The 26,156-nt window shown below is 34.8% G+C and overlaps 1 protein-coding gene across 1 annotated transcript; it reads right to left on the bottom strand.

Moving 5' to 3' along the window:
- Positions 1–2,050: 2,050 nt before the first annotated feature.
- Positions 2,051–24,752, bottom strand: LOC103713928 (serine carboxypeptidase 1). The gene is made up of 14 exons (XM_008800980.3): positions 24,518–24,752; positions 19,683–19,831; positions 18,782–18,861; positions 14,734–14,856; positions 14,559–14,661; positions 14,384–14,421; positions 13,920–14,021; positions 13,701–13,781; positions 13,489–13,632; positions 13,076–13,144; positions 9,712–9,833; positions 2,778–2,891; positions 2,552–2,597; positions 2,051–2,449 (listed from the first exon to the last, which is right to left on the bottom strand). The coding sequence occupies exons 1-14, from the start codon at positions 24,676–24,678 to the stop codon at positions 2,363–2,365; spliced, it is 1,419 nt and encodes a 472-aa protein (XP_008799202.2). The 5' UTR covers positions 24,679–24,752; the 3' UTR covers positions 2,051–2,362.
- Between the last annotated feature and the right edge of the window lie 1,404 nt (positions 24,753–26,156).

Below are 26,156 nucleotides of genomic sequence, written 5' to 3'. Positions count from 1 at the left end.
ATTCTATTCACTCTTTCGAGTAGTTCAGCTGGATGTCTGCAACCCACTTCATAACCATCTGAAAGCAAAGGAGGGGATCAAAGAGCTTCTTCACCATCAAGCAGTGAAGGATAAGTCCCTCCACGACTATGCCAACCATTTCAATGCAAATACTTCGGAGATTCGTGACCTGAACCACTCGGCCGCAGTTCTTCCATGAGGAACAAATTGAAATCATCTCGATTCATCTTTTCATTCGAGAAGATCTTCTCTAGGGATTACATGGAGCTTCTCACCCAACCCGACAAGTATGTCAACACAGAGGGGCCATGGCAGCTTGGCGAGGCTCAACCGAGATAGGCCTGGGAAGAAAAAAAAAAAAGTGGGCTCAAAATAACCAAGGAGATCCTGACAAAATGCCAAAGAGGAACGAGGAGAGCTCCGACCAACTAAGGAGCCCACCTCTAAGATTTAAGATGTACACACCTCTTAATGTCTCCTGCGCATAAATCTTGATTGCGATACAAAATCAAGGCTAAGCTTCATGGATGCATTCTCAGACTATATCCAAATTCAAATGGCACTCGAGGATGAGATAAAAATCTTCTTCATCACCGACAAAGGACTCTATTGCTATAGAGTCATGTCCTTGGTATGAAATATGCGAAAGACACCTACCAACGCCTGATAAACAAGATATTCAAGGATCAAATCAGCCTCAACATGGAGGTGTACATTGACGATATGTTAGTAAAAAGCAGCCAGGCTGAGCATCACATGACTGACCTTAAGAAAACATTTAAAACCTTGAAGAGGTACCACGTGAAGCTCAATTCAAGCAAGTGCTCCTTTGGGGTTATCTTGAGAAATTCCTCAGATTCGTAGTGACACAACTTTGGATCGAGGCCAATCCAAAGAAGATCCATGTTGTACTAAAAATGACTCCCCTGAGGACAAAAAAGGAGATGCAACTCTTGGTAGGTCGCATCGCAGTGCTCAACAAATTTATGGCAAGATCGGAAAAAAGATATGTACCTTTTTCCAAAGCACTAAAGTAGATCAAAAGCCTTCAGTGGTTCGAAGAATATCAAATTGCATGTGACTAGCTCAAAGCATACCTCATCTCACCACCACTCCTCACCAAACCAAGCTCGGGGGAGATGAACTGTCTTTACCTAGCGGTGTCATCATCGGCACTGAACTCGGTCCTAGTAATTTCTTTTGAAAAATTCAGTTGGTTATACCTGTAAAGATCATGATAATATCAAATGGAGGACTTCCAGCTGAGTTTTCACAGTCATTTTTTTATAAATTTTTCAACTTTGGAGGACTAATAGTTGCAGGAATGTCGAAAAAGCTTAAGACCTTGACAAGGTTAAATTTTCACATGGATAGCATCCAAAGAAAATATACTCGCTGCTAATAATAGTGCAAAAAGAATTGGATGCATCTCTCCACACGCATATTTTGCAGTTCAGCCCCAGAAACTGGGTTATTTCTGTGAGATGTCCTGAAGTTAGAACTATTTGCACGATCTTCGATAATAAAATGGAAAAAAAAACTAAAAGTGAAAAGTTGGCTGGACACTTTTTATTTATATGGCAAATCTAGAAGAAGAGCAGAGTGTGGAAAGGATTAAGGATTGGCCAGAATCTGTTGGTGATGGCCATATGGTGGAGAATTTTGCTAGAGAGAAGTATGAAAGATTTTCCAGATAAATTTTTCTTCTACTGAGGATCTTATCAAAGTGATTAAATCATCAAGGTTGGAAGAGGTTTAAGTGTCTTTAACAAAATATAAGATAGAATCTCATAATTTAAAAGTTTATTTATATAATTTTATGTTTTGTATCTGATTTGCATGTTTTCTACTGCTCATTTCATAGTATCACTAAAATGTAACTAATGGGGCAATCCCTTTTCTTCTGAAAACAAAAAACATTCTAAACTCTCAAACATTTGGTTCACCACTCCTCAATAGAGTTGTCCCAAATATAAATTAGTTTAATGATGATGTGTTTTCCACTGTTCATTTCATTGTCTCATTGAAATGAACTGTGGGGCAACCCATTTCTTCTCATCAAAACAAAAAACATTCCAGCTTGTATGTCATTCAATTGTTGCTGCCTAGCAACCAACTGGACTTATCTCCAACATTTGGTTCAACACTCCTCAAAAGAGTGGTCCCATAAACAAATCAGTTTGATGATGAAGATGATGCAGAAACAACAATAACAACAATAATTGTAACAACTGGGACTCTTGCTCGCAAAACCACAATATGTAACATGCTACTAGAGAGAATTGGTTGAAGAAGAAGTAGCAGCAATAATAACAATAATTGCTGGTATTATGCCTGCATAACCACTATGTGTAACAAGCCACTAGAGAGATTCAGCTCCATCAATCCACTTCTGATAAGCAATTAATGCTTCACGAGGCATGTATTCAGTCACTGTATGGCCAGCACCCTACGAGAAAATCATGGTTTAGATTTAGTTATCCACTAGTAGATAATGAAACAAATTCCATGTCAGAACATATCAGATGTGCATGGATTAGAAACTGATTACCTTGAATGTAGCAAATAATAGATTGTGATCAAACCTAATTGCATACCTGTTGGGAACAAATATTACATAAGTAAAATGAACTTGAAGAAGAAGAAGAAGAGTGGTCGGTGTGCATGCATGTCCAACACTTAATACATGTATGTATGAAAACATGTATATAATGTTTATCTGTACATATGTGTTTGTGCTTGTGTGTATCTGTATATGTAAAGTAACATGAATATACCCTGCTATCTGGTTCTCAACAAACCATGGATGCCATTTCTCAATCACGGAATAGTTGAATGTTCTAATCCATTGAAGGGTTGCAGTGTATGGCATAACCATATCATGATCCCCGCTGAAAGACAAAGCAATTTTTATGTCATGAGCTGGATAAAGAATTCATAGAGAATGCATATTATAAATGAAAAACAAGCTATTGTATTAAGTTTCTGAAGTACTATGTATATCTGCATAGTTTTGCTAAATCATATCAAGTTTCATATTCCTAAAATTGATCCAAGAGGATCATTTGATCCATTGTGAACTAATCTAGCCACTTTGGGTAGGTCTGGATGAACTTCAGTGCAAGATCGACCACATTCAAGACTCAATTAAGTGCAGAAACTTAGGGAAGCCATAACTTCTAATCAGAAACAAAATTTAGTAGTATGACTAAAGATGAAGATAATGTAGGAGCCAAGATCTAGTTTTTGCGAAAATTCAAAATTTTAAAATATTCTTATTATTTTTGGTAATTTGTATCCTATTGTAGTAAGGAGAAGAATCCAATCCGATTTTAGGTTGAACTTTATTGATATTAAAAGAGAAAAGTTCTTATTCTCTTTTGACCAGAAGAAGAATCCAACTCATATAAGGAGGATATCAATAGTATAAATAGAGAGAGTGAAAGGAAAAAGCATAGGCCTTACCTTTAGACCATGATAATTACCACAATTTGCAGATCATAAAAAATAAAGGAAAAGGTCTTAGATCCCCGCTTTCTAAAACTCTTCTTATTTATTATTTTATTTGGGAGATTAGAGTGGAGTGGGTTAAATGAAATCCTCCCTTCTCCCTGATCAAATAAAAAATAAACTAACAATTCTCCAATTAAGTAGCAGTAAGATTGGACATCTAGATGTTGATAATACACATTTAAAGATTAGACATCTAGATGTTGGAAGTTCCAACATGAGTACCAAAGAAGCAATTCTTATACTTCGTGTAATTAATTGACCAGAAAAAATCACAATAGTAGTGCAAACCAATAACATTGTAAACTATTGCTACCTTGGCTATTCCAATACTTTCTTTGAGGAAAGTATGAAGTGTCCTAAAGCCATCTTGTATTGAGCTTCCCACAAAAAAATTAAGCAATATAATTTTGATCATAGAATGTGGTTGTTTACCAATGCTAAAATTCTATGTCAGTAGGAAAATATATGCAAGTTTAAAAATCAGGTACAAAATGTCAATTAGAATGATGTGGTGGGCCTTTTTCTTGATAATAAGCAATGGAAACAATATAAAAGCAGGAAACATGATCGCTCTTTTCAATAGATTAGCATGATAGGTTAGATAACATCCATAATATAAGAAACATAACTTCTAGAAGAGTGCAAAAGCACATGATCCTTTTGAAAATTACTCTCCCAGCCACTTCAATCCATGCACCGATCTAGAGCTTACCTAGCATTGAGTCTCCAATACTACAGGCCAAGGAGATGCCTAGCAAGATAAGCTCGTCTCACAAGCTTTCTTAGATTCTCTCTCAATCAAACTTGGAGATGGAAGACGACTAGCCTTAAGGGGCGCATCCTCTCTCTCTCTCTCTCTCTCTCTCTCTCTCTCTCTCTCTCTCTCTCTCTCTCGGCTTATGTGTACGGGCCTAGATTTGGATGCCTTAAATAGGGGACTGCCCCTCCTTATTTACATAGGAGGGGATGCCTCCTTCTTGGAGTCCTAAAAGGACTTGACTAAGAAGAGGATTAAATGAGGAGGTGTTCTTAATTGGATGCCCCTCTCGAGAGTTTCATTTGTACTCCAACTGAGTGAGAAATAGGAGATACTAGCTTTTAGAGAGGCTGCTCCCCCTTCTTTCTAGAAGGGTGCATAGTGTATCCCCCTTTTGGGGACTCTCTAGAAGCCCGAGGTGCTAGCCCTAAAGGCTACCCCTACATCTAGATGCCCCTCGCTTGGGTGCTACAATAGCATGGGCGGCAGCCACCTACTCTTGTTGGTTACTCTCACTTGGATCTAATCCAAGTGTCCCTAAGTGTTGACCCCAAAGGTTTGATTTTGACAATGCAAAAATATATTAGTAAAAAGTTCACTAATCAATTTGTTGGACTATACTTAAATGTTTATAGAAAGCCAAGAAGAAACCTTTCTATAACTCTCAACATAGAGGAATGAAGTCTTTTTATCCAAAGCTTTACACAAAGAGATTCGACTCCAAAAATATCTTGAAGTGTCCCTTGAATGCTTGCATGTAATAATAGTGAATTTTAACTTGGGCTATCTCAAAAGTCAATTCCTGGATAACCACAAGCCGACCCCAGTAAACTGATGCAGACTGATATGCATTCATGAATCGACCCTAAAGGAACAAGTGTTGACCTTAGAACAATCTCAAAAGATAGATAGAAAGCAATAAAATTTAACTCATTGGAGAGTCAACCTTTGAAGAACAAGAGTCAACCCTAGAAGCAAATGAGTCGACCTCTAAATGGCCCCATACAGAAGACAGAAAGCTATAAAATTCATCATATTTGCGAGTCGAACCACAAAGATCATAATCCGACTTCAGTTGAACAAGAGTCGATCCAAAAAAAAAAGAGTCGACTTTTGAATGGCCATAGACAAAAGATAGAGAGCTATAAAATTCACCGTGTTGGCGAATCAAAGCATAAAGATCATGAGCCGACTCCAATGAGACAAGAGTCAACCTAGAAACAAACGAGTCAATCCCTAAATAACTACAGATAAAAGATAGAGAATAACAAAATTCAGTCTATTGGAGAGTCGACCTATAAAAATAATGAGTCGACTCGTGTCAATGGATGAGTCGACTCCTAACCAAAAGAGTCAACCCCACAATTGTCATAGGAGAAAGACAGAGCACAATAAAAACAACCGCTAGTCTGAGTCAGCCCCTAAATATTATGAGTCGACTCTTGGAGATCGTGAGTTGATCCTTGAAAATAACGAGTTGACCCATATGTGCCTAACAATAGTATCGACTAATTTTTCTATAAATTAGAATGAACAATTTTGTCACACAACAGCTCTTTCGACCTATCTAATGGCTAGAAGAGTCTTCCAACCATTCCTCAATGGTATAACTGCATGGGAACACCAAAAAGAAGATAAGAGATAGAAAAGAGAATGAATAGAATAACTAAGGGAAAAAAGAGCTTCAAAAAGAAAAACATTCAAGTGCATTCATTAAGAGCTTAACGATCACATCATCTACTACTGAGAGAGTTAGTGAAGAGCATTCAAGTCTAATCGAGGACAACCAACTGATTCAAGACTCCATTTATTTCTATGTATTTAAATTTTAGGAGTTGTGATTCATTTATTCTATATTCCTCTTACACTCTGCTAAGATAAGTTTTAGGGTTTGAAACTTAGGAAAGGGTCCATCCAAATATTGAATTAGATTCTATTGAGCCTGAAGAAAGGCTTGGATGTGGTTTTGCTAGATTACTAGTAAAAATCAACTAGGTTGATTGTTATCCTGATTAAGACAATCGAATTGTAATCTGGAAAAGATTATAGTAGAAATTCTCAAGAAAAGTATCTTGGAGAGTGGATGTAGGTGCAGGATTGGCACCAAACTACTACAAATTTCTGTTGTGCATGACTTCTGTGCTTAAATCTCATGCATATTTACGTCTGTTAATTACACGTTGCAACTCACACATACTCATTAAGTTTTATTCCTCTGCATTTTATTTAAAGTTTTTGAGAAGCCCAATTTACCCTCCTCTTGGGCTGCATAGTTAGGCAACACTAAGGTTGTCTCAAGTCTAGTCTTACTTGATCCAAACTAGCTCAATCCCTATATCTACACTATTTCTCGAGCTCGTCTCTTCTCCAATTAAATCTGAATATTACTTGATCCAATTTGTGATAGAATAATTAACTAGAATCTTATTCTAATTAACTTAGAACAAGTGCCACATACTACATGCATTACTGCGATAGGTCAACTTAGGTTTTCATTCACAAAGACATATCTCTCTAGGTCAAGTAGTTATTCATCAACTGCATGGTCCACCATAGAGACATGGTGCCCATATTGCATTATTGAACCTTTTGACGAGCAGGAGGAAACTAGTAGATCTCCCTATTTCTGCATAAGCCATATCTTTCAATTCAGTCTTCCATCATCCTAGCATCCTTCTATGATGATGAGCATGGCATTGTCTCACCCCAAATTATATGGTTTATACTCCATTAGAATCATTGATAATGCAAATATCTTTTTATGAAAACTATTTGCAAATATCTCTTTTGAAATTAATTATTAACTATAATGATTTTGCAAAATTGTTATTTTCAAAATCTTTCTAGTTATTGCCATACTGAGTCTAACATATCTACCATGTCTTTATTCTTATCATTGTTTGCTGAACCGAGTAAACTACCCGGTTCACCATATATCGAATTAAACCAGGATAGAACTAGAAAGTTTGACCCTATTTTCTAAGAACACCCCTCCGAACCACCCCAAACTGGGTGGCTCGAAGCCGAACCAGTGTGAACCAGTCGATTCGCACTAGTTCAAACCGATTTCAGCCCTCCCTCTCTCTTTCAATAATAAGGAGGTCTGAGATTTTGATGATTAAAGAAGGATCCAACCTAAAACAAGATAAGGTGGCTCTTCCCTGCCTCATTTTTTTCCTCTTTCTTTTTCAATGTCGAAAAATATCGAGAAAATTCCAAAATAAGGGAAGGTCATGCCATAATTTTCGATTTTAGTATGATTTCATGATATGCTATAAATTTATGGATAATCAACATAATAAAACTACGATCTTATTCTTGACTTGACCTATGATGACTCACTTGGATCTTTCATTTCAGACTCAATGTCTGAACTCTTCCAACTCTATCAAACTACCACAATTATTACAACTCCAAATTACTTTGATTATTTGGAAAAATTTCTGAGCTAGATCTCCACTTATCTCACTTTTTCATTTTGGTTTAGACTAGAGATATTTCTAAAGACAAAGATCATGAAACACCATAGGAGCTCATTAGATTAAGTCTCAATTCAATGATTTTGAAAGATAGTCTTATACTAGATTATGGCCCAAAAATCAAGTTTAACTTGTAAGATCCCCCTTTAAATTTGATGTTGGGACTCAAGAAGAGGTTCTTTATTATGAATCATTTGATACTCGAGACTCTTAGTGAATTTGTCGGCAACTTAGTCATAAGTTGTTGCAAACTTTAATTACACGTCATTGTTTGCTACATCTTGTCTAATGAAGTAGAACCTTGTCTTAGTATGTATGGGTCATAAATTTGGATGTTCATCTTGGGGAAGTATCAACTGATAGTCTACATAAATCTTCACTAGTTCTTCTCATGGCAGACGGATCATCTTGAACTAATTCTTTAACCAAATTGCATGAAAAGCACATGAAGTGGTATGTATATATGCAATTTCACAAGTGAATAGCATCAACCTGTTTCTTCTTCAAAGCATGTGAATATCCTATCACCAAAATAGGAAACAAATAAGTTAACCTTGTAGCATCATCTAAGCTCTAGTGGAATTAATGCCACCTGGACTACATGGAGATGGAAGATAATTTCTAAACATCTCAGAAATCATTTGGGACACCTTTGCTCTCTACTGGTGGGCATGGAAGGAGTAAAATAATTTTTACAAAGGAAGGACTCCCCTCACAAGAAAATCCTCCTCAGCATCTTCCTAGCTAAGGATTGGATTGTCTGGGACCATCCTACCTTTCAAGCTTGCAAACACATGATATTTTCACATTAATAACCCTCCCTTTCTTTTCTTGTTTCTTCTCTCCTTGATTCTCTTCACAATCACCGTACCATGTATATTTTTTATTTAACAAAATAGTGGTGTGAGAACCTCTCCCTCCTTACAAAAGAAAGTCTTAAATCCAGCTACAATCTCTAAATTCAAGAAGGTTGACATAATTAGAGAGTGCACAAGGTACACCAAAATCAAGTGTATCTGTTAGGTAGATCAAGGTTCTTTTGGCCATTGATATTCTTAATGTAGTGGCTTATAAGACTTATTCCACGAATAATGCTTGCTCTTGTAACATACATTAACTAGTATACGAAAAGGGTTGAATCAACCGTTTCTCTAAGCTTCAAAGATTTTGCCTAACATCCTTCTCTATTTGTTTTATTTCTATCTCAAGGTAAAATCCAGAATTAAGCATTATAACTGACATTACAACTTCATTGAGAAAATGTCTGAACTACACAAAGGCACATAAGTAAAATAACATATAAATGTTTCTTTATAGGAATTAAGAAAGCAACAAAGGTCTTATTAACATATATTTCTCCAAAATTCCTGTGGATAACCTTACACCTGCACACTTGAAAATCTCTGTTAATTTAGACTGTTGATTAATAGTATTTTTGCTATGTGAAAGGATTGCAAAGAAAATTATCATATACTTCCTATGGTTGGGGTTAGTCTTTCAGCTACTGGTAAAATAAATCAACTAGTCCTAGTAATAACTACTAAAAAGTCATTTGCCTTCAAAGCTGTTGAGGAGTACCCTCAATAATTTTTAGGGCAACCTAATTAAGCTTTCGAATAGCTAGAGAGAAACTAACACATTGACACATTGGATTACCATTGCAGAAACCATGGAGACTCTGATTTGTTTAGACTAATTTGTTGGAGTTGTCATGTCATTTTTTGGAAATGAAACTTAGTTTTTCTATGCCACAGTCCTATATTAGTTTTGGGTATGCACTTGATACAGTCAGCATCGTTTGATCATTGAAGTGCAAATTCGATGTAAAGCTATGTCCAAGTTTGATGCACATAACAGAAAATAGAAAAAAAAAACAAAACATTTGATGAGTTTGAGTATTAAATTATATCAATTATCTATTGAATTAATAAAATTAAAATTGCAATAGTTCTATAACCATACCTATAAAAGAAAGCTCTATAACCTTTCATTGTGAGGTTCAAATGGTATGGTGTCAAACTTAAGATGTTCCTCTCATATCTTATTCTCTTTGTGCACCTTTTCCATGGTCCAGACACCGCAACCTATATAATGAAAAAATCATGATCGAAAAACTTCATTCCAATAAATAAATAGAATGTATTGCTGCAACTTAGAATTACAATAAATAAACTTGGTTTGTTCTTGACAGAAATGAATATATATGCTTGGTCTATTATCAATAACATTAAATTTAAAAGCTAAAGAAATTAAATATTTATTACTTTTTCATGCAACATATACTTTCTGTCTTTGTTATTTGTACATAGTAAGATCATGAATATCCAACACAATCAAATTGTTTCAGGTTTTGCAATCTGCATAATAGATGGATTTGAAGGCACAATCATACACAATGTATGCATGCGTGTCTCTTTTGTACATAAAATATAGAAAATGTAACAAATAAAAAATAACTCTAGTATATTTAAATTCCATTTACAATTTAAGGAACCATATGAATCTTTTGATTGTACCTTTTTTATGTTCAAACAATTCCATTAGAAAACAATTTTCATGGTAAATTTTGGAAGTGTACTTATTTAGGACTGAATTAGTCAAAACTATGCAAAATACTTTATTATCTCCTACTGTTGTTTTTATCTCTTGGGAACCATTAATTATCACAACATGTCTTTTCAACTCTTAATTTTGTCATTCCTTAACAGAAGCAATATACCAATTACTTTAGAATTTTGTAGCATACTAGCAACAGGAAGATAATTTTTGAATTCCAAGAGGTGCTTTTTCACGACCAGGCTTAATAGAAAATCCATATCTTGTCCAGCCTTCTCATCAATTGGTATACAATACACCTAATTTTGATCACTTTTCTGTTCATGTATATAAATTACTTAGGAGTCTCTATTGTCAAAATGAAGTTCATCCATACAAGGTACCATCCAGGAGATACTCCATATACTTATCAATACATAGCTTTCTAGGATGTTTACTAGTATAATAGAATAGTGCGTAAGTTGGTGCCCTACGTTTCTATTTAAATAGAAGTGAGAGACCATATGAGAGAATATTTGCAGTTTCAGCCAATGCTAAAATATTTTTATCGAAATGGATCCATATCATTGAAAATAAATCAAGAATCCCTTGAGGTCCAATGATTTCAATTAGTTCTGAATAATTTATTTTTGGTCTATTTTCAACTAGAGAGGAAGGATGGCGAACAGTTGGCAGACTGCAGAGGGAAGAGGATGGGACGGGGGGCAGAGGAGGGAATCCTCCCTCCAATTCTTCTATTTTGTTCGAAACAGGGGTCCTAGATGGGGGCCCTTTTTTTTGAACAATTTAAGTAAAGTTGGCAAGGGGAACTGGAGGGCTAAGCCCCTCCTTTGTCCCTCCCTGGTCCTCCACGACCCTCTACCAACCGTCTGCCACCTTTTGTCTCTCTCCCTCCCTTCCTCCCTCTCCCTCTCCCTCTCCCTCTCCCTCCCTCCACCTCTCTCTCTCTTTTTCTCTCTCCTATTCTCTCTCTCCCTTGCCTCTCTACCATGTTGGGCCATGCTCCACCGCCTTCTCCATCTTTCTCCCTCCCTCCCTCCCCCTCTCTCTCTTATACTCTCTCATATTCTCTCTCTCCCCCACCCTCTTTGTTGTATTGGTACAGGCTCAAGATAGAACAGCACAGGAGCATACTGGACCATGCAATTGGGCAATAAATATGGCCCCGATACTAGCACAGTGATCACTTGATCAAACCAATATGTAATTGCTACAAATGTTACAAATAATAAGATTCAATGTTATAATACTATCTAATATAATTGAATTATTTTTACTATTATTTGAAAGTATGTTTTTTTTTTTACTTTTTAATACTTTTAATATTTTCATCCTAAATAGATATCTTGAAATGAAACTTTCTTTTTTAAGGAAAATCCTAAAATGAAACTACTGTATGCAGAAACCAAATTCTAATAGTATAGTTCAAGCAGCAACAAAAATCATGATTTTGGATCTTCATCCTAGAATCCTTTTTCACTCAAAATAGTCGAAATGTCTTCCTTATTGTTCTTTTTATCATAATTTTTTTGATCTTTGTATCATATTTCTTTTGGGGATCTGAATGCCCACTCTATACATCAAATGTCAAACACTAGAAAACAATAATGTAAGCATTTTATCCACATGAGACCTACTTCAAGTCAATGTAAATCAAAGGAAAGAAAACAAACTATCTGATAATAAACATCATAGGTGTGATCTAGATCCCAAGGGCATTTTAGCTATCTCGGACTTTTGGATGATTCCTGTAAGGATCAGGTGTGCAGATAGATTTATCACAGAGGGGAGTTCTTCTGCAGCTTTACCGGCATGAAGATAGTTTTCACTTATTGACATTTGATGCTTGATTATCCAGCTTATGATTTGTTATCCTATACTATCTAGCTAGTCTTCATGTTGAGTCCAGCCCATGACATGCATGATGTTACTAAATGTTAAAAATTTAAGCTATAACTATGACAAAATAAACTTTGCAGCATGCATGCATGTGAAAGCGATTGCTCTAGACGATAATTTCCTTTTAAAGAAAATCATCAGTGGCCAAATCAACTTTGCAATTGATCTTCACATTTGTCCTTTCTTTTAACGTGCATGCACATGTTCATGCATGCACACGTGTGTGTGTGTGAAATAAATTGTTATAAACTTTTTCTTTTTAAAGAAAATCATTAGCACTTGTTCTTGGCTTGATGCAGTAAATCTTTCCCCAGCTCCCCAGCCTTAAGAATACCTAGAAATCTGTGAACATCTCATCTTATGAGCATTATTATTTAAATATAGGTCATCAAACAATGAAGATTATATGGTTCTAGTTTCCCACATCCATTAATACCTATTAGGAAACTCCCATATCATCTTTATAGGATAAGCCCTAGACAGGGGGAAAACAAGGGCAGGTGTAGAGGGAGGGGAGAAGAAATTAACTAAACCAGAAGGGCTGGGAAGGCATAGTCCCAATACTTTCTCATGCCAATCAGGATTGCAATATCCTGTCCAACCTCAACAGTTACATTCCTTCACTCCCTTCACCTGTACAACTTCCTTGGTTTTCATTAATTGAGGAATACTCCATGAAAAACATATGCGAGCATCCAAACAAGCCAATTGCTAAAAGCCCTAGCCAAACAATTAGGAGGATAGCATAAAATAATATCTTATACATTTGTAAACGGATGGTTATTTTCCAAAACACCAAAATTCTTGGGAGATTAGTCTATAGCACAAGTAGTACGAATCTATTTTATTGTTACAAGAGCATAGTCCATACCGGCATTGCATGCAAAGCTTGCCTGGAGTCTTCAGCATCAAACAGTCTTTCTGGAATTAGTTCATAGATCTGTCAAGAATAATAGAAGTCAGTGTCATCAACAATCATATTGTTGTCAAGAGCTTAACACTTGTAGCCTTTTCCATCACTTTTCTTTAAATAATCTAATAACTATTTAGTCATGAAGTGCGAATCACTTACTTCCATATAATTTTCTGCAAAGTTTAGTTTAACGTAAATAGTTTCTGTTTCCGCAATTTTTTCTCAAAAATGTACACTAAAAAGAACATAAGCTCGGCTTAATAGCAAGAATTTTCCTTCCAAGTGAAAAAGTTGTGACAAACAATCGATGTTGAACTATTTCATAAAGCACAATAAAAATAGAGCTTATAATCAAAACAAGAATTACTAACATGGCAATATATGCTATACTCAGTTCTGCCTTCTAGGTTCTCATACATCCTGATATTTTCATATTGACTATCTTCCAGGCTGAGTCCCATTTGAAAATGGCAGGGTAGGAAAAGAATATGCTCTTTATTCATGCCTTCAATATGCTGCAGTTGAGAAGCAACGTTCGTTAATAGTTAAAACAGACTACAAAGAATCAGATTCTTTGCTTTACCGTCTGAAATATCTCCAAGTTCTTCTGGCAATCAGGGTGGCTTTTGTCCCAATACTTTCCATTGCAAGAATCAACCAGATCCTGTTTCATTTATGAATAATGAAACATTGAAGGTGATACTATAACACAGATATGCAGATGCATGCCTCCATTTTTATAGATGTGCAAGAACTTCTGAAGATCAGAGATAAAGAAATCTAGCATTATATAGAAACTCACCTTGTATAATTCATCCGAAATCAATCCCACCCGATATGCATAAGGTACCATAGCATTGTTTTCCACATCTATATCATTAGCAGCATTGCCTAACGAGTAACCCTGCAACAACATCAAGAGAAGGGAAACATTTTTAGGATGTAGGATGTAGCGAAGTGAAAGGGTAGACACATGTTACAGATAATAGTCCTACTACTACCTATTTGAAGTGGACAGTCTCAGTTATGCCAGCTTCACTATACTAGACAAGCATTTACTTCATTACTTGATGATCAATGATATATGCCAGCACCTGATGACTAAAGTTCTAAGGTCTAATTACATTTGCTACAAACCACGAGCTACCCTTGCATGATCTAAAAAGTTCTACTCCAACTATGAAGTCACTATAAATTTTCATTTTAATTAACATGCATATATTACCAACTTGACAATCACTACAACTGTGTAAAGAACTACGTAACCTTAAAATTTATTGTTGGTCCTCGCCCAGCTTCAATTCCTGACAAACATGAACAAGTGTAGAAAATGGAAAGCACGTGATTCATGGCAATTTATGTAAAGAAAGACCACGTAGAAGAATCATCTTATTTGTGATAAATGTACAGAGAATAAAGGTATTAGGCTGCATGGGCTTACCGTTTACTATCTCCTGCGCTAGTACCGGTACTATCACACCACTATAGGAGCATGCAGCCAAATATAAAGGATTTGGAAGGAACTCAGGATACTCAGAAAACCACTAAACAACATCACATATTAGTAAATAAAGTTGGCTGAATCGAAGAAATTAAAATTATGAGCTTCTTCTAACCTTTATAACAAATTCATACAAATCTGAAATTGTATCAGAATCGTTTGTAACATAGCCTTCGCTAGTGTCAGCATAAGAATATCCAACTCCCACTGGAGAATCCACGAAAAGAACACTGGATACCTATTTCAGAAAGTTTAATGTTTCAACATAAAAGTGAAAATTCTTGGCAAATTATGCACAAGCAAAATAAACAATCTAACATGGCATTTAGTTTACAGAACAAATCAAAGTAGTAATGAGTTCATATTTTACTCAAAAAAAGAGAAAAACAGAACAAGCTTTAGTTCATGATTAAGAGATTCAAGAATAATTAACTCTACCTTACACATGGCAGTTTTATTTCTTATTAGAATTAGAAGTAGGGATTTAAGTTCTTCATGAAGAAAAGGGTTCTAACTTGATCTTGAATGCATGGTATATATGATTCTAGTAGTGTGGGCATCATCATTAAATAACATAATGACTCATGATTGTAGAAAACAAGCAAATGTGCTTATACGAGGTATGAGAAGTGTTTATTATTGGTATATGTTAGGTAGGTGAGAAGATAGAAAATAGTGTCATGATGGCCAGCGAAGGGCTGTAATTTATACACATCCTTGATCTACTTGTAAAAACCAAGCTTTTGTTAACATAACAAATAAAGGCAAGGGTGGCAATGTGGAACCCTGTCTGCAAGAGATATCTAAAATTCAGACAAACTTTATAATGACGCATGCCAGTCAATAAAAAATATGATACTTTGAGAAGGTATCACCTGACGATGCTAGTAAAATTTTAGGTTGTTGTACCAAATGATCTAGGGTCCACTCTACTTCACGAGGGTTTGAGGAGTTAACTGCAATAGAGGCCACCTCCATTGTATAGCCCATTAAGACAGGTACTCAAAATGAAAAAAAAATATAATATTTTGAAAATAGATTAATCATTTTTTAAATAGTGATTTTTTTTGGGAATAAAAATGTATTAGGGTGTGCTTGGTTGTCGAAGGAAAATGTTTTCTAAGGAAAAGAAAAATTCAGAATCAACCAAACAACTCCAAAACTCAATTTTCTGAACCTACCAATTTTTCAAAGCCTTTTCCGAGCAACAGACATACCCTAAGTGAAATATCTAAACCTAGCATTTACGAAAAAAAGAAAGTACTTTCAATTTATATCATCAAATCTTTTAACCTACATAAGCACCTACTAGGGGATATTTGCTTATGTTAAGCACTTCCAACTATGTCCTCTTCAAGTTCCTTTCAAAGTGACCTTTCACAGAAAGAAGAGGTCTTGATTCAAAAGTGTCTCTACTCTCATTTTTAACAACAAATGACATCATCTCAATATATATATTTTCAATTATTTTACATTTTTATGGGTTCGTAAATGAGAACCACAAAATCGTTAAATGGATGAAGGGAAACTAATGCAGTAGGTACTTGAGATGGGTAATCATAAGGTCAGACCACTATATAAGTGAATAATGTGCTTCCCAATGTCAAAGAATGTGCTACATTAAACTAATTCCCGAATGTAGTGAGAATTAGGCAAAAGTTCTCATACTTTATTAGACAAATGTTAGTAAAGAAGTTAGTCTAGGAAAGTAGAATATGTTGGAAACTTGGATTATAGGGTTGTTTTGATGGAACTAATAGAGACAATGGTTAGGAGGAGACAGAACATAACTTGCCTACGAAAGATTATGCAAATAGGAGAAAAAGCAAAAAAAGTTGGTAAGACTGGTAATAAATTTCAGTATATTGGGAAACACAAGAATAAAATAGAGTATGAATTATTGTGGATAAGAGTTTGATATAGTTACTTAAGAGAGTAGGAGATAGAAATCTTGATATAGTTGTAAGAAAAGAGTACATTAATATTGTTACTTCTTATGCTCCTCTGGTAAGATTAATGATGTTACAAAACAACACTTTTGAAGAATATAGATAGACTAATTCAAGAAATTTTTATCAGAGAAGATATTTATTTGAGGAGGTTACAATTTTGGAGATAGAAACAAGGAAGAAAATATCATTTTGGAGTTCATGATAGCATATATGCTAGTGTTAGTTGAACCTTGCTTTCAAAGGACTCTCACTTGGTAACTTTTACAAGTGGATATAATACTACCAAAATAGATTTCTTCCTTAATAGAAAGACTAATCGAGTTTTATATAACTTTTGTAAAGTTATACCTATTGAGAGTTTAATCATCCAATACAAATTGATAGCTTTGGATGTGTGTATTAAGAAATGAAAGAGAAAGATTAAAGAAAATAGGAATCTGAGGATTAGGCCATAAAATTTGATAGGAAAGACGAATGGTTTTTAAGAATAGAATGTTGAAGAAAAGAAAATGGAGTCTAGATGGGAAAACCAATACCATGTAGGAAGAACTGGCTAACAATATTCAGAAAGTGGCTTGTTAAAGTATTAGGAGGATCAAAGATAAAAGACCATTGATAAGGAAAGGGAACTTCTAGTTGGCTATTAAGGTGAAAAGAGAGTGTTATAGAATACTACCTAAATATATATATATATATATATATATATATATATATATATATATATATATATATATATATGAAATCTATAAGCCAGTTAAGAAGTAAGTTAAGAAGGTTGTATGAGAGGCTAGATTCAAAGAGTATAAAATGTTATATTGTAGGTTATAAACTAAAAAAGTGTAGGACGACATCTCTAAGATTGTAAGGCTAAGAGAAAAGAAAACTAGAGATTTTAGGTTAAATGTGTTAAAGATAAAAGTCAAAAGATTTTAGTTAAGGAGGAGGAGACCAAAGAAAGATGAAGTTAGTGATAATACATTTGAAGAAAGTCAGGTAAACAATTCAGGATGCCTTATTAGATCTACAAACGATAGATTAAGTATATTCATAGAATTAGAGTATCTGAGGTAATGAAGGATACGAAAAATAGAAAAATAGAAAAAACGGTTGAACCTGATAGAATTCCTATTGAGGTTTGTAAGTGTTTAGTAGCGTATGAATAATATAGTTAACTAATTTGTTCAAGTTCAAGAAGATGTTTGGTGAATGGAGAAATAGCATTGTAATACCAATTTATAAGAATAAAGATAATATTCAAAATTGTTCTAACTATCGTGGTATTAAACTCAAACTATGCTATAAAATTTTGGAAGATAATGATTTAGCATAGATAAATATGTGCAAACACATGCCATAGATCTTATTACGAATAGTAATACCTAATATCATAAAATAATAATGGTTTGCTAATTAAATTTATTGACAAAAAGACCTAAATCATGCCTTTTAATATGGTATTTATATTTACATAAGAAAACACATGCCATAGATGTTATTATGAATAGTAATACTATAACAAGGAAATAGTGTCAAATTACTAAAATTATTGAATGGGAGAATAATAAATTTACACCTTCACAAAGTACAATTTTACTTATTTAGACTAAACATAATAAACCTACTCTATAGTTACAACCTATAACTAGCCTTCACTCTTGATAGTTCTGATAATTAACGCTAATTTTTCTCCACCACATACATTCATTAGCATGGTTTCTCTATGCTAACTATCAGATCAATGATCATATCCTACCGGTCTTGGCCTATCATAATGTTGCTTGCATTAGTTGTCTCTCTTTATCTAGCCTATAACTTGGTCTCTATACTTGAGAGCATCATGGAGACCGATTCGCCTTAATCTACTGCTAGCTATTCAACTTCATATGCTATATATTATAGTTGATTTATTGGTCTATTCATCAATATCCTAGCTGAATCTACCTCTTCAGTCTGTACAACCACTACAAAGATTTATTATGGATGGGCCCTATCCTGTCTAATAAAAGTTACATGATTTCGATCTATCTTTACTTCCCCTAGACTTGTCCATATAGCGCTTGCTCATGACTTCCAACTAAGTTAATGAGATAGGATGTAAACAGATATAAATAGTAAAACATAAAATATATAGCTAATTTGACCATAAACAATTTTTCATGCATGGATTTGATTATATGTACTACCCATGTACAATCTATTTAAATATGATACCTTAGTCCACGAAAAAGGATTTTGTTTGAGTTTTGCTTGTCCTTTAATATGAAATTGATTATAGTCTATCTTGAACGGACCTGAAACAAGTTATCACAAATAATCAAACAAGTATTTTAGGTAACTAAATTTCTAATAAAGTAGTTTTTGGAAATAAACTATTTCAACTATATTAAATCATTAAATACTTTAGTCAATGAAATAAGACAAACAAGCATATCAAATAATACTACATTTAAAATTAACTTTGAACTTTAATACATTTAGAATAAATTCATAAATAGATCACCTAGTAAACTCTATAATAACACTTAGAACTCATTCGGTAATAGTTAACTTTTAGGTGGTACTTTTGAGATAAATATAAATTTCATTCGTTTACAAAATGCACATTGCAATTCAACAAATATCTTGTGATATTTTTTGTTAACCAATTATATTAAATAAGTTATTTATTAGTAATACTTTTCTTGTTCTTTGATATGATTTATAATTGCATTAAAGATAAAGTTTTATTTTTTTTTTCTTGTAATATTATATAACTATAGTTAGTTTGGCATTTATAATAAAATTATAATATTATTCTTAGTATAACATTAAAATTGATTGGATTTGATTTACCAAATAATAGTTTTTTAACCTATTTTTGATGATTAATTAGTTTAAAATTAGTAAAATAAAAATAAATTATACTTACTATATATCTAAGCTTATATTAATTTTATAACAATTTTGTATACATCAATGATATTATTTTTTTATTAATGAAATTATGAAAATATAAAGTTATACGTACCTTTAACATTATAATTTTGTATATAAACAAAATCTCAAATTATTAGAGGAAGATATTATAAACTAAAAATAAAAAAATTAAATAAAAAATATATGATCTTCGTACCAACTAATTGTACAAGTGCACCTATTCCTGCACAACCAGGACCACCATTTATCCATATTGTAAGTGGATCTTCTAAAGGATTTCTTTCTGAGGAAGCAAAATAATAATATAGGTGTCTTTCATCAGCTTGATTACCCACAGTTATATACCTGTAAGCAAAGAAATTAAAAGTAAATAATTATAACAGAAAATAGTTACCAAAAGTTCAAGCCATATCCAAATATATATCTGAGTTTTGTTATGTAATATTATACTTGTTGTATAAGAATATCTGCAAAACACATCTAAGAGATGTAAAAGTATGATATCTAATAACTTTATGCTTTCAATTTAAGAATTTCTTTAAAATCCTATTGAAATAGATGCATTGTTGTTACCTACGACAACCACTATAGAAAATAAAAATTTCCACTTAAGTAAGAAAACAATTTAGATGGAGAATTTCTCAAGAGTGACAAATGGAAAGCAAAGCAAGTAGGAAATTGCAATATTATAAGAAATTAAAAGAAAACTACAAGTCAAAGGTAGGGGAAGGGCAGTCCAATAAACCAAATCTTCTAGAATAAACAAATTCTTAAATCAGGAAGCTTTATTTCAAACATCCTATTGTCCCTTTGCCTCAAAGATTAAAAATAGTTTTTGGTAAAAGTAGCAAGAGCTCATCACTAACAAGCATCAATAATAAGTGGTTAAAGTAGAGCTACTGCAAGTTGTAGCAATAATGGAGGGCAACATAAAACGTCAATTACAAACGATCCCCCAAATGTCATTACTTTAAAATATGAAAATTTCACTCCTCTCTTTTCTTTCCTTCTTCATTCCTCTCTCCATTGTTTTTTAAGCAATAATATGTTATTTGACACTACCCAAGGTTGAACATGGGATCTCTCCTATGGAGAGAAGGATGCCAACCTGTTAAGATAATTGCTGTTGCACCATCATCCCTCCCTCCATTTATCTAACTTATTTTTATCCTTATGAAAGTTGATAAACACAAGTCTAACAAGTATTCATACTCAAAAATGATAGTTACAAAATCAAAGAATATTTCTTTGTTATTCTGTTTGTTATCTTTATACTAAGAATACCCTCTCACTTATCCTGATATATATAAATCAATCCACTTTCTCTCTTCCCTTTCCAAAGAAAGTTTATTGAGACATATAATATGTAAAGCATAAATAGTTAGCAGCTTGTGATTTGGGTGATTGAAGATAAACAAAATATGTAATAATAGTGAAATGAAGTGGTAGTGCTACTAAAACAATAATATAATGACTAGTTCTATTATGGATCCCTCGCATTACAGTTTAGGCAACCTCTAATGTGTAATCATTTAAACCTTATCCAAAAAAAAAGGCTATTACATAGACAAAATGAAAGCTATTATTTGATATGTTATTTGAAACATTTTTAATTTTTGGGTGATACCTAAGATTTGACCTTTGGACCTCCTTCAAGGCCAAGATGAGAGATTCCAACCAATTGAGCTAACAATTACTAACCTCTTTTTAAAGTAGCTAAAAATAATATCTTATTCCAACTTAGCCACCAATTTGCCACCCATTTCATCAATAGCAAAAGATGAAGAAAAGTCTCAATAAGCTTGTCCACTATTAGATAAGGAGAAGATAAGTTTCTCAAAAACTACATTGACCGGTTCAATGCTAAGGCATTAGAAGTACGTGAGCTGGACCATTCCATCATAATTCCCGCGGCTATAAACAAACTAAAGAACTTATGCTTTAGCTTCTCCTTAGAGAAGAGACTTTCAAAGGATTTGTCCAAACTCCTAACTTGGGTGGACAAGTACATAAATATCGTGGAAACCATTGCTGCTCGGAAAGAAGCAGTGGAGAAAGAAAGCCATAACCGTAAAGATCGCGAGAAGGATGACCCAAGAAAAAAATGCAGCCAAGAAGAGCAAAGTGTTGTACCACCCTGGAGTCCACCATATAAGTCTGAGAGCTATACTCCTCTCAATGCATTGAGAACCCAAATTCTGATGGAGACCTAGGACCGAAACTACTTATGTTGGCTTTGAAAGCTATGAACGCCTGCCAAGAAGAGGCACATGAGTAAATACTACCAAGTCCCCAAAGATTATGGACATGATACAGAGGGATGCCTTCAATTAAAAGATAAGATTAAAGCCCTAGTCTGGCGAGGACACCTCGAATGGTTTGTGAGTGATCATAAGAGCTTTGGTCAAGATAGGCAAACTCCAGAAATATAGGATGATAATCAACTACTTGTCAGGGTGATAGCCACTATCTTCTAAAGACCTTTAGTGAGGAGCCCAAGCCCTTTAGCCTAAGAAAAATGATGTTAGAACCTAGACAAGTTGGGAGCATCCATGTCGAGTAGTTTAACTCGAAAAGTTCTGATCCTAGCAATGGCAAGATATAAAAACTAGTAAGAATTCTATCTTTGAATCTTTATCTTTACTACAGCTAATTGATAGTGTAATTGTATTTAAAATTCTACCAAGGGACTAAAGCATTATAGGTCATACCAATTTATGGAAGTTTGAGACCTCAAAGGATCTCCTATCTTGAAAATCCTAGCTCAATCTAGGAGGTACACTCAGCCCAAACACTAGAAGTGTTCGCTGACTCAAAGGCCTATTAGTATTAGCTCTCAAAAGTCAAGCAAGCTTGCTGAACCTTATAATCGTTCTCGTGTATTCTCAAGGCCAGTTGTCCCTTGAGGTTCAAGCAAGCCCACTGGCCCTTATACTCATCCTCATGTATTGTCAAGGTTCGTTGGGCCCTAATGCACTGCAAGCCCGCTGGTCCTTATACTCATCCTCTAGTATGCTCTTAAAGGATCCAACTTTGGCCTCCCCCCCGGTTGTTGTCTCCTTGGCCTCCTACAAGGCTAGATGAAGCATTTTCACATGATTATGAAGACATATTTCCTAAGGAGAGTCCATCCTACAAAAGTAAAAAAGGGAAAATAAACAAGAAGGCCAAATACCTAAAAGAAAAGAAAGGGGAAGAGTAGAAAAAACAGCATCCAAAGTTGATTTAGAGTGACTTAGTGAATAGATTTTGCAAGAATACCTCTTAGAGTAATGGAGGTAATGCTTAAAGGTTTCTCAAGCATAATGGATTTGCAAGGGACTTTAACCTTCTTTAAAGAATTCTGGATGGTTTCGATTGGTCCGCTTAGTTGTCTTTCTACCAAGATCAACAAACACATGTCGCACCAACATTGCTCCAAACGATCAAATGATGCTTTGGGAGGCAGAGCATCATAACTCATCCCTCAGGGGATCCTACTTCAGAGTTAATGCCTTTATTAAAGGGGCATGGAGTCTAATATATGGTTACTTCCTTCCCTTGAATTAGAAAGCTGCTTTAGGCTTGAAAATTGGCCCAATGACATTTATCCAGCCTAGGCGCATATGGCAACCCACGCACATCTAGAAACTCTCCAAGGCATTATAGTTTGATCTTCTCTGTTGGGATGAGTAAAACTAAGGCGATAGACTTTTGAGGCCGATATCTCTAGGCTCAACTCGGCCACCTATCTGAGCCGAGCAGGATCTTCCGATAAAGGAAGCAGCTCGGTCCCTTCGCCTCAAATTTATACTTGGCCTCAACAATCTCATCATGTACCAAGTTATTATAACACGTCCTCAAGATTGTTATGTCATAGTAGTAGTCTGTTATGGCACGACCCCAAGTTTGTTGAGATATGATTCGTTAAAGATGTGAGATCCCAAGTATAAATAAACCCAAAGGTCCCCTGCAAAAGAGGTAACTCAAAAATCATCATAACTAAGGGAGACTCTGTCTTTTAGTTCTTTCTTTTCCTTTGGTTCCTCTCTAAAACCCTCTTTGATATAAGCAAGGGAGGGCCTAGCAGTTGACCTACACGATTAATTTTGATGATTATAAAACATATGAGTATAAGTTCTAATGGTTTGACTTGCCTTAAAAATAGAAAAGTTGAGTTTTTTAGGAAGTTCAATGAGTTTGAAAGGTTAGAGAAGAAATATTTGAAATATTTTGAAAGCTTCTGTAGTAGAGAAGTCGACCCCAAGTAAAGAAAAGTTGACCCTAGAACCTCAGGAGTTGACCCCTAACTTGCAGAAGTCGACCCTAGAAAGCCACAAGCCAATAATAGAAGATAGTCATTTTTAGGCACTCCAGGAGTTAGCCCTAGGGCTTCAAGAGTCAACTCCAGATTTCAAGGGCTAGCTCTAGCTCTGTAGGGGTTAGTTTCTTTACACTTGATGGCTCCAATGACTAGTTTTCTTGTAAACACAAAGCATATAAAATGGCTTCTAATGGCTATTGGCTTCTCTCTAACAGCTAAAAATAGCTCCTCAATAGCTTTTCAAGCCGTAAATGCTTCCAAATTTAATTGGAGAAAGAGTGGATCGAGGAGATTGAGTGGATGAGAAAAACAAAAAAGAAATACAAGCCATCCACCACTTGTAGAGCTTCAACTTGAGCATTAATCAAAGAAAGGACCATTCAAAGCCTTCACCTACTTTAAAGAGGACTTCCAAAAATCTGTAAAGATAGAGCCTCAATATCTATTTATTGAGTTTCACCACAAGAATAAGAGAAAGCAAGAAAGAAAAATGGAAAAGGGCGGAATTCTGCCCACTTCAAGATCCTAATGTTCGAAGCAATCAAACTCGAGCTACAATAACATAAATCCAACCTTTATAGAGATTAGGGAATCTCATGTGAGGCGTATGATATATTTGAGGATCAAATTATCAAATTACAACAACATAAATCCAACCTTTATAGAGATTAGGGAATCTTATCCTATGGGTACATGCATTTCATATTGTTTGAGGGTCTAAATCTTACCCGGCATAGTGTTTTGAAGGTAGTTGGCCATCGAACCCTGGAAATCGCTTCACCTCTGCATTTGTTGATGCCCCTTCGACAAAAGCCGACAAGAATAACAATGCTAACACATAGTGTTGTATATGAGAAATCGAAAAGCTTGTAAAGATGATGTTTATCATTCTTCTTCTCTCTTCTCTATGTATTCTTCTTTTATTTTGTTGGAATATTTCCACAGAGGAGCTAAGGAGGAGAAGAAGTAACTTTTAGAGTTTTGCGGTGAGGCTAGCTTTATGAAACAACATGCCAAGGGATGCATTAGCGGATGGTTGGATATGCACCACGTTGCACACTTTAAAATTACTAGTGAGATGCCTTTCCATTTCTAGCTATGCTGCCAATGGGATACATTTATATCGAATGGCTAATACAATGCATCTACCCAAATTAAAATGAGTGCAATAAATCTGCATGAATAGAGTCCAAATCCCTTCTCATCACCAATGAGTGAGATAAATTCATTGATGTCTATATAAGGGTGGGTGCAATGAATTTGGATCTTCTCCATTTGAGGATTTATTACCTTCATGCAATGGACTGTAATGGGGTGAGTCCATTGAATCACACGATCCATTTGTACATGGTTCTCGATTTGCAATTCATGGGAACCATTACATCATTGACCATCATCCAAATCATGAAAATAGAGCGGATCTTGAATAGGATGGAATAACTCGATTTGATGATGAGTTCTTGAGAGAGTACTTGCGAGAGAGCTTGCAAAGCATACTTATCTTGATACAAACAGTCATCATGTAATTTTATAAATAAGAGTGGAAAAGGTTGACTCAACTTCAATTAAGTGATGATTTGTGCATGGAAGCAAAAGAGTTCACCTAATTCAGTGGCAAAAGAATTTGGTTAAGGTCACTACTAAGATAAACCAAGCAGGACTAACAAAGCCTCTCTTATCCCGACTAAGAATTAGAGTTTCTCTAATAATGTAGCAAATAAAATATTGTGCTTTTCTTATTTGCATTTTTATGATTTTATGATGGTTTTAGAAGCAAGAAAATAAACAAATGACTAAAAACCTAGTCTAAAATAACTATAATGAAGGAATCAAACTACATCTAAGAATAACTAGCTAGATATCTCACCTACCAATTCTCTCATTCCAACTAGAGTTGCATATGTAGGCTCATGTGTGACGCATCCAAAGGAAAACCAGCTCAAAATTCAATTTCTGCAAGGCTGGGGTCAACTCATGGAAAGCTGGGATCGACTCATGAAGAGCTGGGGTCGACCCCAGTGAAGGAAGGGTCGACCTCAGGAAGTCACAGGGAGAAGACAGAGAGCAGTTCTCTGTTCGTCTCAGAGGGGTCGACCCCAGTGAAGGAAGGATCGACCTCAAGATGTCACAGAAAGACGATAGAGAGCAGTTTTCTGTCGGTCTCAGGTAGGGTTGACCCCTAACAGTCAGGGGTCAACCTGTTAGCATCCCTCATATGCCATGAAAATTTTGAAATAATTTTCAGATTGCAGCGGAAAAACATATGCGGGATCTGTTCATCGCATGAACGTGTTTTAAAACCTTTCGTTTGTAGATAGATTAGAATTAAATTATTTTAAACTATTTTAAAATCATTAAGAAGATCAG

This window comes from Phoenix dactylifera, chromosome 10 (assembly GCF_009389715.1).
Source record: "Phoenix dactylifera cultivar Barhee BC4 chromosome 10, palm_55x_up_171113_PBpolish2nd_filt_p, whole genome shotgun sequence".
Taxonomy (NCBI): Eukaryota; Viridiplantae; Streptophyta; class Magnoliopsida; order Arecales; family Arecaceae; genus Phoenix; species Phoenix dactylifera.
The sequence above is the reverse complement of the archived record's forward strand: the minus strand, read 5'-3'. Positions and strand labels throughout refer to the sequence as shown.

Excerpts from the sequence above, each read along its gene's own strand:
- LOC103713928 (XM_008800980.3), bottom strand. The coding sequence starts at position 24,678 with ATGATAAACATCATCTTTACAAGCTTTTCGATTTCTCATATACAACAC. Across the intron at positions 18,862-19,682 it reads TGCACTTGTACAATTAGTTG|GTCCGTTCAAGATAGACTAT; the intron begins GTACGAAGATCA and ends AACTTGTTTCAG. Across the intron at positions 14,422-14,558 it reads AGCGCAGGAGATAGTAAACG|GAATTGAAGCTGGGCGAGGA; the intron begins GTAAGCCCATGC and ends CATGTTTGTCAG.